Source organism: Tetrao urogallus (genome assembly GCF_951394365.1).
Source record: "Tetrao urogallus genome assembly, chromosome: 1".
NCBI lineage: Eukaryota > Metazoa > Chordata > Aves > Galliformes > Phasianidae > Tetrao > Tetrao urogallus.
Window position 1 is genome coordinate 132024628 of NC_136813.1, and position 13858 is coordinate 132038485.

Here is a 13858-nt window from a genome sequence, read left to right on the forward strand (position 1 = left end):
TATTTTTCTCCCTTTAACAGTACATACAGTAAAGCTGATGATTTCAGGACATAGCTGTCTGGTGTAGGATGTGTACGAGGTATATCAGGAAATGCATCCCTCGAGCTTCATGGCAATGATGCCTTGTTTCACACGGCTTTAGAGGGGATTCCTATCTCAGTGACAACTGTTGCAATTCCTACTCATTAACAAACAGGGGGCTGCTGATGGAAATATTCCATTTATTGTGAATGCGGTTTCAGAATACATTGTTTGAACAAATCATTTTTATTGCAGCTATTTGAAAGACTCAGAAGAGTGTTTACAAAACCCCCAAACAAAAAACATGACAACTCATAGACAATGTCAGGCATAGTTTCACCCCCTACAGATAACTACACGCATCTCTATGTAAACAAGATGTTTCAGCCAAGCAGGGAAGCTCATCTTCGGGTTCTTCTCTGTTACTAAGAAGTCAGATGCTGTAAGAGATGGAAGTGGTGAAAGGGAGATCCCGCTAGTTTCGATGCACAACAAAGCTGTTAACAACACACTCGGGGGCTACTTCAGCTGCTCAGTTTATGCCATCCATACACTGTAGGATGTCGATGCTAAACTGTATGGCATGTACATTCAAATCCAGCTGACATCATATAGCCACGTGTTTACTATATACAAATCAAAACGTCTGTAAAGAAGATATTTGGGAGAGAGAGTTAAAAAGAAGCACTACAAAGATAGAGGTTTACTTCATTTAGGTGGACCTGGTGTACGGCACTGATGAATGGCAAGATCTAGTGTACAGTCATTTGAAACAAGCTCCAACTGTGCTTTATTTCACTTTTTAATTATGGTAGTTTTATATAAATTAAACTACAATGTTTTATACAAGTGACCTATTTTTGACCCTCTATACCCTTACCTTTTCCTCTTTTAAAAACTATAACTTTCTTTTTAATTACCCATTCCTGGGCAATTGACATTTAAATTTTTTAAAACTTATCTTGCCATACCTCTAATGGCAATTATGAAATCTTACTATAGGAAAGTGTGTGATTTTGTCTTTATCTTTTTAAAGCTGTGATATTGGCTAATTATGTATGTTTATTACTAAATATAATACTCTAGCATGTATTAAAGCATTCTACTGTTAGTAGTGCCTTTAGGCTAAACTTTGTGAAGCTATGTGTGTATATATTCTAAGTTGCAATCAATTACTAGTCACTAACAACAAAAAGAAATATCAGTACCGCTGTCAGCTAACATAATCATCCAAATTTATGCATTAACTTAAACTAGAATGGAAAAATTGATACTTTAAAAAAAAAGTACAAAACAAAAAATTAAACAAGCTATTGATGCAGTATTTCTCATGACATGGGCAACTTACAGAAAACATTACATTGTCAACTAAAGATATTTCTTCCATGCCTCAGTCTAAAGTGCAGAAGGAAAGACTTCTGTATTCCAAAAGTAACCATTGTTTTCATAGGTTTACTGCACACCTTTCTTGAGCAACTTCACTTTAAATGCATTTTGGGTTGACCTCTTATGCCAGCTGAAATCACTGTTCCGATCCATAGTTAGTTATGACTGTCAGTAGGAGAGTCTGTATATTTCACAGCATGGGTTTCTTTAGGAATAGAGGTTCTTGTGCAAAGGCAGTACTATTATGATGAATGTCTAGATTGACTATTAAATATAGTGCTAATATACATGGTTTTAAATGGGATAATGCAAAAAGACATTTTGGTAAATAAACATAAATATAAAAAGAACAATTTAGCACTTTTTCTTTCTTTTTTTTCCCCCGACTGATTGGTCCAGCATCTTTAGTAGCCTTCTACGGTTCTTTCTCAAACTGTCTCAAACCTGCTGAGAGAAAGAAAGATTAAAGATGGCCTGAAATAACCCAAACGTACCTCTGAACTAGAGAGGGCATGACTAGATTTACAGCATAGCATGGCAGAAGGCAGGACATGACTGGGATGTTGCTGTGCTTGGGTATTGGGCTCTTTCAGAGATGGTTTCCAAGCAGGCAAGCAGGTTTTCACTGGGATGCCTCCCTCATCTCCAGCAGTCCTGGGAAGCAGCCCAGGAGCTTCCCACCACAAAGATAGTGCATTCTGCACCCAGCACATTACCTCTCCCAAGCCATCCATGGGTTGCTACCATAAAAAGCTACAGTGCTGGGCACACACAGTCCAAGTCCACAGTAAAACAGAAATCCAACAGTTGAAAGCCTTCTGCTGCTGTTCCTCTGCTGAAGCCCTCATCTCAGCCTTAGAGAAGGGCTCAGCCTCTCTGCTTCTACTCAGCTGGATTGCTCCTGCGGGGTTTCAATGGCACAGCTATGGGAACAGAGCTGCACTAACACTGAGCAAGCCTGGAAAAAACCCTCTGAACACTACAATTTGAAAAAGAAGAGAAGGTGGAAGTCAATTCTATTTCTGTGCAGTTCCAAGCTGACAAAAAATCATCCATAAGTATAGCATAGCTCTTGCTTCACAGATGAAGGTGAAGAAGAATGTGTAAAAAAGAAACATAGCAGAAGTTTTCTACATTTGATCATTTCATTCCTAATGAAAAAAAAAAAAAAAATCAAGGGATATTGCAAGGTATCTTAATGCTGACCAGTAAATCTTCATTCTTCCCAAGTGGTCCTTAGGCACATATATTTCCTCTAGTTGGTTTTCTTTGGAGTGTCTTAGATTAAAACAAAAATTAAAAGAGTGCATACAAGCTAGGAGGAGAATTTCAGAGACTTCTTGACCTACAACTAAGTTGTTTCCTAGACTAGTAATTTCAGCATGACAGTAGTAAGACTCTTTTCGTCTTGCAAAGACCAGTGCACAGCTCCAGCAAAAGCAGTGACACTGCTGAGTGCATCTGAGCTCCATCCCCATCAGGATGTGCCAGAGCAGATGGGATTTGTGACCAGCAAGGTGAATTTTCAAACACTAACACTGTAGAGTTTTCAGCAAGCTTCATTATTGCCCAGTGGCAGTACTTAAAATCAGATGCAGGGCTTGTTCTCAGCAGTGCTGAGATCTTATTACTATTGCTATTACTATATTACTTATTACTATACTATTACTTTTGCTCAAATGATGCGGCCACAATAGCTTTGCTTTTTGGGTTCTCCCTTTCCACTTGTGAAAAGTATATCCATTCTCTCTGCAGCCTTTAAAAGAGCCTTTCCCAGATGCCTGGTATTTGCTGCAATTAGTTAAATGACCATCCCATTCATCAGACATCTCAGTTTAATGATGCTGTGCAGCTATAGCAACCTTGATGCGATGTCACTCGCACAATACTTGCAAACATAGCTGGAGAGTTTCTTGTCCTCAGCCCTCCCAGATGTTTCAGGCTTACTTCTCAAAATGGTAGCCGTATTTTGGTGATACTGCAATGAAGCTTTTTTTCCCCTTTTTTGGCAAAGGAAAAGAAAGGTGTTTTTTTTTTTTTCATCAACATTAACAGTTGTAGTGTTTTAAAAACCCGGAACTGTTGTGTCTGTACAAAAATGTGCCAACATTTTTTTCTTTTTAATAGGCAGATGAATTATTAGAATTACTTACCATTAGTCTCTGATTTTTTCCCCGTAGCTGTTACCTGTTTGAAAAAGTAATAACCCCTTATTAAAGTTGAATGTGGAAAAAAGTTATTTATAATGGGGGGTAAAATCATCCCAATTCTAAGGGCATAGTTCCAAGCACAACTCAGTTCTTCCAAATAGAAATATAAAAGCTATGTGCTATCTACAGCTTATGGTGCCTCACTGAACTGCACTTTTATAGATAAGAAGGTACATTAATAACACAAGACATGTAGAGGTCTAATTCCAACTGACTGACAGTATGGCTAACAGTGCCTCCCCCACCCCACAAAAAGCCTCACACAGAGACAACATTTTAACCATGTGCAAATGTGTTACCTTTGAAGAAGAAGCAGCTGGCTTTTCAACTGACTGCTTCTCCCAGAGATTACGTTTGCCGGATACATCTCCTGGTCTTAAATCCTGGATTTTTAAATTAATGTCAGAGAACATAACAAAAAAGCTTTAGTCCAGGTTTATCTTAATTTGATAAAGGAAAGGTTAGAATGTGACTTGTTCACAAGAAGAGTGGAGGACCATCTACAAATGGTAAATATTATATTGTTCATCAAGTATAAATCTCTTCTCATTTATACATGCTTAAACACCAAATCTTGCTGCATCTATTTGTTTTTTCACAGACAGGCTGTAATGTATTACTTTCATCCCAGGCAGTACAATGAAAAGTTACTTTTTTAAGGAAAATATAATTCCTTGAAATAGTATTTCAGTTATGGAGGAATTCTAAGGAAGTTTCTCTCAAGTACGTTAAATCAGAATCAAAATATTTCATTAAAATAATAATTTTAAAATAGAGTTATATTTTCATTCAGCAGATCCTTCTCTGCATTCTTAAATAAACATTTCAAGATTTAACACAGTAGTCATTCTTGTCCATCTGAATTTCCATTGTACAATGTCCACTGAGTTTTTTGCACACGAGGACTTCTAACTTAGCATAGAAACATGCTGAATGATGCACAAATACCTCTAAATGGAGTGTTTGAGCCCAGCAGTGAAATCATAGATTAACCAGATATGGTTAAGACCTGAAGAAAGTGAGTTCTGCAGTAACAGAGGGAGAACGAGATAGCAAAACTGCAGTGGACTGTTTGCATGTCTGCTCTCAAATACTTCAAAATATTTATTTATTGTGAGGGAATGTGGCAGGGAATTATTTAGTAATATGGAACTGTAAGTTTCCCTTTGATTTAGCCTTATAAAAAATAAAAACCACACAGATATACACCATTCTTCAAGGTCTGTTACAGACAGATTTACCTGACCAACTTAGAAAAGAGACCCACAAAGAAGAGGAGGAGGACTGCAGCTTTCTTCAAGCAGAGATATTGAAAGAAGAAAGAACAATCTATTGAGAAAGAGGGAAATGAAGACATGGATAGAAACAGTTGTCTGAGGAGAAAACTAGAGGTTAATTTTATGTTATCTAAAAGATGAAACTTAGAAAATCTGGAGGCAGATTCTGTACTGGCTTTTTTTTAATTGCAACACTTGCAATTAAATACAGCCACCATAATGACTTCTTTTTTATTACTTTCCATGAAGACACAGTCTCTATGCAGCAATCAGTAAATACAAATTTAAGGGACAACACCACAAACTGCAAGTTCTTCTTTGGTACAAATAAGCACATGAATGAAGAAAGCGTATGTCAAGCTGCATCTTTTGTAACGGGCAAGTGAACTAGCAGAAATAAACTACACAAAGATATGGGAAGAAACCAGTTACTTAATAAAAGACCAAAGCTGAATCATTAACACAATGAATGATGTCTTTCCATTCCCCTTGGGGAACTGTACACCTAGTGCCTCAGTTCCTCATCTCTGCCCTTACCTACCCAACAATTACCTGTTTCTGCTCCTTTCCTTATCTACACTGCTGCTTCTCATTTTCTTACTTTACTCATTTGTTCACATTTTCTGCTCTCATTCTTGCTGAAGAAATAGGCAGGGTAAAGGGCCTTCATTATGAATGACATTTATGCCCTAAAAGGATTACAGTATTTCAGCTATGTCTACAAAATTACTCGGAAGATTTTTATGGGGCAAAGGCCAAAGCACAAGTGTTTCATTCAAAGTCTATGTCTGGTAATTCCTGAATTAACAAGGCCTTCACAGACAGAAATGTCCTTCTCTGCTAGGGAAGCACTGTGTCTCTAAAGCAACTCTCGGTTTTAAGATCTGAATCACCCCATTCCCTATCCTCTTTTCTGACTGTCCAAGAATTAACAGTAAGAGGGCCACTGTGAGCTTCTAAGAGAGGATGGACAGTAATGTTCCTCTAAAGAACATTAGTCAATTAGGGAAGCACCTAATTAGAGTCACCACCTCTGTCCCAGGAGAGAACCCAGCTACTGAAGAGATTGTTGCAGGTTAACTTACAGAAGGTTTTGGAGCAGGTGATTTATTACCCTCTGGGGTCTTGGTTAGCCATTCGTTGATACGACTGGAGACACCAACTTTCAGTCCAGCAGTTTCCTACAAAATAATAAAATCTTATCAGAAGACTTTCAGAATAGCTTTTGATTTATTTTGAATGGTTTGGATTCAAAGCAAAGCCAAACATCTTTAATATAGAAATCCTCACCGAGGTTACGGCTGAGAGTCATCCTGTCTACTCTGAAGATACTGCCGCTATGAACTACACAGTACTGCTTCCCTCTAGTTTTCATTGAAGATAAATGTGGTCTGACAGAATCATTTTTATTTTAAGTGCTAACTAAAATAAAGCCAAAAATAAACCTCAGACACAAACATTCTATTTCGGTCGTAACTTCAATCTCTAAGGAGAAAAAAAATAGACTAATGAAGAAAGGACACCAACAAGTTATTTTGTCTAGATTTTTGGTTTGTCAATCATTTTTTTTTTCAAGAAACATATAATAGAGGAGTTAACTGGGCTAAAAGTTCTATCATTTGAAGAAATCTTTTAAGATTAGAACAAATTATCAAAATTTCTTCGCTCATTGTAAGTATCCTCCTTTAGTCTATGGCTTGGCTTTTCAGCTGAGATGAATTCTCATGAGCTCACATAAATTTATAGAAAGGAAATCTGGCTTTAAGAATTTATGTAGAGTAGATAAATGTCTCACAAATGCTTCTATCCATGATCTATAAAACATCAGTAGTTTGTCTGTTTAATCCTACTGTGCCCCTAAAAGGAATCTTTCCCAACACAAAGAATTTCTTTGTACCCAGCTTGAACTACCCAGATAAATTTGTCTAAGATATCTGATGTGACTTTGGAATGTCTCATAACTTAGCACAGTGTGTCACTAAATTCTTCAATTGCACTCAATATTGCAGCAACATCATTCTGTGGACTTCTGACGAGTTTAAGATCCTTTGTGATATTCTTCACTAGTGATACCAACAGAAGCAGACAGGCTTGCTCAACATGAACTGTAAGATAAGGCCCATGATATAATTTTGTATAATCACCACGTGAAATTAAATACATACCTTATTTGGTGTTCCTGTTCCCCCAGGTGATGAAAAAACATTCCCTTTCTCCCACATGCTCTTGATATTACGGACACCCTCAGCTGGAACAGGAAGGTCAGAGGCTGCTGGTTTGGCTGGTTTTGCAGCCTTGTTGCCCTGCAAAAGAATTGAGACAGTTGGCATTAAGAGCCAAATTTGCAGTAAGTGCTGTGGAATGCAGTAGCTGTAAGTTCTAGCAGTAACCACACAAAGATGGAGAGAGGAGATCCTTCTGAAAGATGCCATTGAGACTCTTTTTAATTTGCCATTGGTCAGGCATCCTTGACACAAGAGTCTATGAAAACTACAATAATACAGACTTTTCCATTTCTTACACTTCTAAAGGCTGCAGAAAAGCACTTATCTGAATGTAACTGCTCCAATGCTTTGATTTGTCTTCTTTTGAGTCACACCACTCAAATATCACAGAATCACAGAATGGCCAGGGTTGGAAAGGACCTCAAGGATCATGAATCTCCAACCCCTCTGCCACAGGCAGGGCCACCAACCTCCCCATTTAATACCAGACCAGGCTGCCCAGGGCCCCATTCAACTTGGCCCCAAACATTTCCAGGGACAGGGCATCCACAAACTTTCTGGGCAGCCTGTTCCAGCATCTCACACTCTCATAGTAAAGAACTTCCTCCTGATATCCAACCTAAATCTTCCCTCCCTCAACTTAAAGCCATTTCCCCTTGTCTTGCTGTTATCTACCCTTACCAGTACCCATACCAGTATGTCATACTTGACATACTGTCAGTATGTCTCTTTCACTGACATCAATAGGGAAATCGTTATGCAGAGGAGACTTCATCATCCGTCATTAGATACGCTTTACCTGCCCCAAACAATTTAAACTCACAGCTTGTGATTGCAGAGGCAAATTTAAGTCATTACGTTATATTTGGAATTATGTCAGCTTTTTAGGAGTGGGCTGGGTGGGTGTTGATTTAGGTTTTTTTGGCAGTTTGTCTTTTGCATGGTTACCAAAGTAAGTAGGTCAAACATAGCCTGTTCCTTCTCTTCAAAATTCTTGAACATTTTTTATAACACAGTTTTTATAAGAGGAGAAACTTACATGGAGCTATCAGCATAATATTCCTTTTAATAATCTTTTTATTCCCATTATACTTATCACCTCAGTTCTGCTGCATTAACCAGTGGCTTGCACATTGTTTGTACTCACTGACTTACAAAAGTAGTTCATAAACAAGCTACTTTTAGAAAGAAAAACTCATAGAAAGAATACTCAAAAGAGTACTCAAAGAAAAACTACTTTTTCTTGAACTATGAAAAGAAAAAAATACATATGCCAGTTTAAAAGAACATCATCAGCTGTTCTTTGTCAAAAATACCTGGGGTTGGATCCTACTTCATTATCATTAACCTGTTTCTTCTTTGTCACTTCATATCTTCCTAATTCACTGAAGTGTCTCTCTCTTCTCTAGATTTTCACTCCGAAGTAGCAATAAGCAAAACAGGCCCAGTTCCTTGGTCCCCTAAATAAGACGCTAAGTGACCCCAAACAAATTAGCTCAGGATGACTATCATCTCTCTGCTGATAGACTAGATACACATATCACTCAAGAGATGCTGACTGAATCCTTCAAGGGCTTCTCCAAGCTTACAAAGCAGACAGTATATTTTGTAGCCTCAAAGGGAAGACAAGAATCAAAGATTATGTTTAATTGTATATATACAGGTTAGGTATTGGCATGCCCCAAGCATTTTGCTTTTGGAGTCTCTTTGAAAAGAGCTTCTGGTAAAAGAAAAGAAAAAAAAAAAAAACCTGATATTTTTAAACTGATATTTTAAAGTAAAATACAGGGTGATTATTGAATCTTAAAAGCCATTAGTAAATAAAGTCATTGATTGTGACCTGGAATTAACTTACCACAACTGCACTAGTGTATTGCTCAAGTCTACTGTCAATCTTTGAGACAACTGCTGTCGGTTGGGCAGGTTTCATACCACTGTAGGGAGCAGAAAAGAGAAAGAAATTAATTCTCTGATTAAACATTTTGACTGAATCTATAATCTGTTGGATTTTATTTATTTTTTTTTTTTTTTACCTTTTCTGAGCAGATTTGTTCAAAAATTCTGCTCGTTCTTCTATCTATAAGAGAAAGAAACAAGAGTTACAAATTTAAAGGTAATACACAGGCAACTGGTACAAGGCCAGAATAAAACACAATGTTAAATGACAAAAGATCAATCTAAAAGAGATGAGTTTCTACAGAGATCACCACAGACACACACAGAGGTTTGTAATTGGGAGCCTCAACAGATGCATTAAGAATGGATATAATTTTCTGCATTAATGTATTTGTATTGTGTGTATTCTGCAGTGTTTCATTTGTAACAAGAGTTTAAATTCAGCAATGCAGAAAGGAAAGAAGTTTATAGAATCATAGAATTGTTTAAGTTGGAAGGGACTCTTAAAGGCCATCTGGTCCAACCTCCCTGCAGTGAACAGGGACACCCACAGGTACATCAGGTTGCTCAGAGCCCCGTCCAGCCTGACTTTGGGTGTCTGCAGGGATGGGGCACCCACCACCTCTCTGGGCAACCTGCTCCAGTGCTTCAGTATCCTTAGAGTAAAAAACTTCTTCCTTAAATTCCTTCATTTCAGTGGCCCTGTTCTGGTCATGCTCCAATAGGTCCTCATCTGTCCTGTACTGCACATGACTGACTCCACATCTGGGTGCAGTACTACAGGTGAGGTCTCACCACTTCAGAACAGAGGGGAAGGATCACCTCCCTCACTCTGCTGGCCACACTTCTTTTGATGCAGCCCAGGATACAGTTGGCCTTCTGGGCTGTGAGAGCACATTGCTGGCGCTTATCCAGCATCCCATCTACTAGGACTCCAAGCCCCTTTCTGCAGGGCTGTGCTCTGTCCTTATGAAAGGGGTTGATATCACAAAAACTGCTAAATTTCCGCATATCTCCTCCACATGGACAGGTGTATGCCTCTTGAGGGAGACAGCAAATTTAATAAAGTTTGTCTGAGAGATATCAGACTTGTCCAGGTTTAGAGCTCAGCCACGTGCTCTTCCTCATGCATGTTTTTTCAAGACATCAACAATCTGAGCTCAAAAAAAAAAAAGCCATCAGACTTGGAGTCGATACCTACCAGCTACTACTATACAAACTGGTATCTTACATTTCATCATTTTCTATTCCACATATAGGAAAATATCGTAGCATTTCCAGGGAAAAAAGAATCATGAAGGTATCATAAAACTAATACCAAAATTCTTGAAAATTTGAAAACATGAAGACTACCTCCCTAAATGAAGTTTTAAAACATTCCATGATAGAAAAATATATTTGCATTCCAGGTCAGAATTACTTCAAAAAATCAACTTCCTCAAGTCTCTTCCACATCATGTTGCTCTATTTCTTGTCTAGGCTCTATACTTTCATGCAAGAGTACAAAAACATGCCACTCCAGGGAACAGAAATGACTGTTAATTAGCCTGGTCATACTCCTAGGGATTCCCTGTTCTCAGTATCTGTTGCCCATTCTCAAATCACTTTAACATTGACAGTGAGAGCCCTTCCTTTACAAGGTTCTCCTTGGTGCCCTTTAGCATTAAAGCTGTATGAGACTCATCAGTCATACACCAACCCCATCAAAGGGCATGCATGTTTTCCTTCTTTAGATCATATGACCAAAAACTCAGGTGTTTCACAGCAGTGTAGAATTTGCACATCCATCTTGAAAGCACCTCTAAAGTTTTAACAAATACATACAATTTACAGAGTAATTTATGAGAGTTTTAGTTACCAATAAAAGATCTCAATGCAGTCCGAGGCAGAAAAATGGGCTTTTGCTTAAACATGCATCAGCTGTTTCACTTCACTCTCACAAGATGGCAGCAATACACCAAAGAGGAGCTGCAGAGCACAGCAGCACACATGCACACAAACAGGGACGCAGATCGGCAGCTCTTCCCATTCCATCCTCACAGTGAGCAAGTTAGTTTTTTCCCGAAGGAAACATAATCAGCGTTGCAATAAAGCAAGTAAATTTGATTTAAAGCGACTAGATGGATTTATGATGCTAAAACACATCACCTCACCTCGATTATAGTATAGTATGAAAAATTTCCCAAAGCACTGATTTCTGGGCCATAAACAGCAGTAACCAAAATATGCGCTGTGTCAATGAGAGCTGTTGGTTTCTCCCGTTCTCTGCATGCAGGGGTAAATCCCACAGCTGCATCATTGAAACACTGGCTTGTAGAAAGAACGATAAGGAATATCCCAACGAACCAGAGCTTCAGGTAACAACACTATAAATCAATTACAGCAGCTTCTAGTTCAGATCAACTCAGATTCCACTTGAAATCTTACAAAACAGACAGATCTTAAAAGCGTTTAAAATAAGCTAAACACCAGAGTCTATAAAAACTTCCTATGTTCATAAAGGAGAGACATTTCCATACAGCAGGAAAACCTGGCTGGCATGGGTGCTAAGAGAACAGCCTATGGGGAAGAGGGACATGGATTATTGAGGTCATAGTAAGAAGACATGGAATTATTCCTTACCCTCTGGAAACAACACTCTGAGCACTTGCTGTGGTATCAAAAATAGGCTGTGAACTGCTCAGAACAGGAGGATGGGGAAGCAAACCAGAAATTAAGTTAAATGGGAGAGTAGTTAGGAAGTCACTGTGAGAGCTGGACATGATCCTCTTCCTAAGGAAGCATGTGCCTTGTGTGGACAGGTAACATATTTTCTGCACATTCAGATAAGGGCTTGTTTTGTAGAGCATTTGCCTCAAAGTTCTGCATGCCATGCACAGAAGAATATATTGCAAACACACCCTGTGCACACAGATTCATTCAGCATACAGCTCAAATACATTTAGACTGCACAGCAATATCTAAAGTTTAGGTACTACTGCACAGCACACAAACTCCATGCAAATGATTTTAAATGTTTGACACATACAGTGAACAATATTACAAAATAGATCTGTAAGACAAACAGGGAATGCAAGGTGATTATCGCAAGATGTGATAAGAAGTAAAAAGAATCTTGTAAAACACTTTGGAACTATGTTTTGTCACCATGGAATGCTTTCCAGACCTCTAGCACAAAACACACATACTTTGAAAAGTCAACCTGCCAGTCTCTAATTAAACTACAGAGAAAAAGAACATGGGATCTCATGCTGCATCCCTCCCACCTAACCTTCGTTGCTTGAAAGTTTAGCATTTAGTCCAAACTACTCATTTTACCCTCTATAGTCAGTGGAGAGACAGGAGATCTCACCTCACCCTAAGGAAGTTTGGACCTGCTTGTCCAAGAAGGCTGACTTCTTAATCTATCAACTGCCAAATAAGCCCAGACTGGACAACAAAATGTTTAGATGGATACCTTTTCTTCTGCCGGTAAATTTAGATGAAATGAAACCCTCTCCTGCCCAGGAACTAGCTCCTGCCTACAGCTTGATGATAACTGTGTGTCAACAAAAGTACCCAGCCATTTAACTGCATCCCTACAAAGCAGTAACTTGCGCCATGGTTTCCATCCTATTCAGTGCTTCGAGGTTCCCTAATCACGGCAGCAGCCATCAATGGACATAAATGCAAAACAAACAGTTTTACAGATGACTGTGGCCTTTCTCAACAGGGACAGCACACACAGGTGGCAAGAAATAAATTAAGCATGATGTTACACAACAATATAGGTATGCATTTATGCACATTAAATATTTTATAGACGCATTTTGATCTCTGATGTGCAAGAAGTTGCTTATTAAAAATCCAATTTAAGTGTGGGAGTCAAAGTGTGCTCTGTTCCATCTGTACATCCTCCAAGAACAGAAACCGAATGAAAAAGGAATGAGTTAATACACAGTTTGAGCCAATGACATGGGAAACACGTACCATCTAAATATTTCCAGCAATGTTTGTTTCTTGCATAGTTTTTAAATGATTATTAGGAATTTAAAATTGTGTATTGGATACTATGCAACAAGATTTATTGTAAACTGACATACTGAAAAATTGTTTTCAGAAAAAATGTGTCAAGAAAGAGAGGGAAGAAGAAACACGCATAAAAACAGAAATCCCTTTCTTATAATTTCATCTCATGTCTCAGAGATAGAAGAACCTCATGGAAATCCACTCTGTGTGATACCTGGTAGTTTCTGGGAGTAAATAGCTTCTCCCAAGCCTTGCCTCTCATTCTCTTTTGCTTCTTTAAGCTGTTGGGCTTTTTCCCCACTAGCATCTGTGCAGAATGGGACAACTTACTCCAGTCTACCTGGCAGATTATAGTGTTGCTATCAGCAGCAAAGAAAAGAAAAACAAGCATCACAGATCCTGCCCTTGCCCCTCTCTTTTCCTGCTGCAAGAACAAGATCATTTCCTAGAAAGCGCTGATTGAGAGAGTCTAATTCTTTCCAGTCAGTTCTCAGATAGTGAGCAACAATGAGATATGAGCAGACAGATCTTAAAAAAAAAAAAAAAAAAAAAAAAAAAATTCTCAAGCCTGAGAAGTCCTGTTTCTCACTTAGTTGCCAGTGCTGCCTTGTGGAAAGCTGGCTGCCACATCAGCCCATGCATGGCAGGAGATGTCTGCAGCAAAAGCAGGAGATATCCCCAGGCTTCTGGCCTCCTGCTTCTGCTTCCTCCCCTCAGTACCTAATTGCCTCTGCATTTCTGTACTGGTGAAGATCTCTACTATCACCAGAGGAGAATCAATACTGAAATATCCTATTCTCTCCTGATTAAACTAGAGATCGAGATGTCAATAATG

At 38.6% G+C, this 13858-nt stretch overlaps 1 protein-coding gene across 4 annotated transcripts in view; it reads right to left on the minus strand.

Annotated features, from left to right (window-relative positions):
- Positions 1-1822: 1822 nt before the first annotated feature.
- The window catches only part of CALD1 (caldesmon 1), a gene marked incomplete at both ends in the record, with an annotated part of 91285 nt that continues 79249 nt past the window's right edge, over positions 1823-13858 (minus strand). For 2 of the 4 annotated variants that reach the window (XM_079540022.1, XM_079540020.1), the window contains 7 exons: positions 1823-1851; positions 3561-3594; positions 3917-4000; positions 5980-6075; positions 7060-7197; positions 8975-9053; positions 9153-9196. In XM_079540022.1, the coding sequence (XP_079396148.1) occupies positions 1823-1851; positions 3561-3594; positions 3917-4000; positions 5980-6075; positions 7060-7197; positions 8975-9053; positions 9153-9196 (504 nt within the window). Of the gene's footprint in view, positions 1855-3560; positions 3595-3916; positions 4001-5979; positions 6076-7059; positions 7198-8974; positions 9054-9152; positions 9197-13858 lie in introns of all 4 variants that reach the window. The other 2 variants (XM_079540021.1, XM_079540019.1) reach the window with 1 other exon arrangement.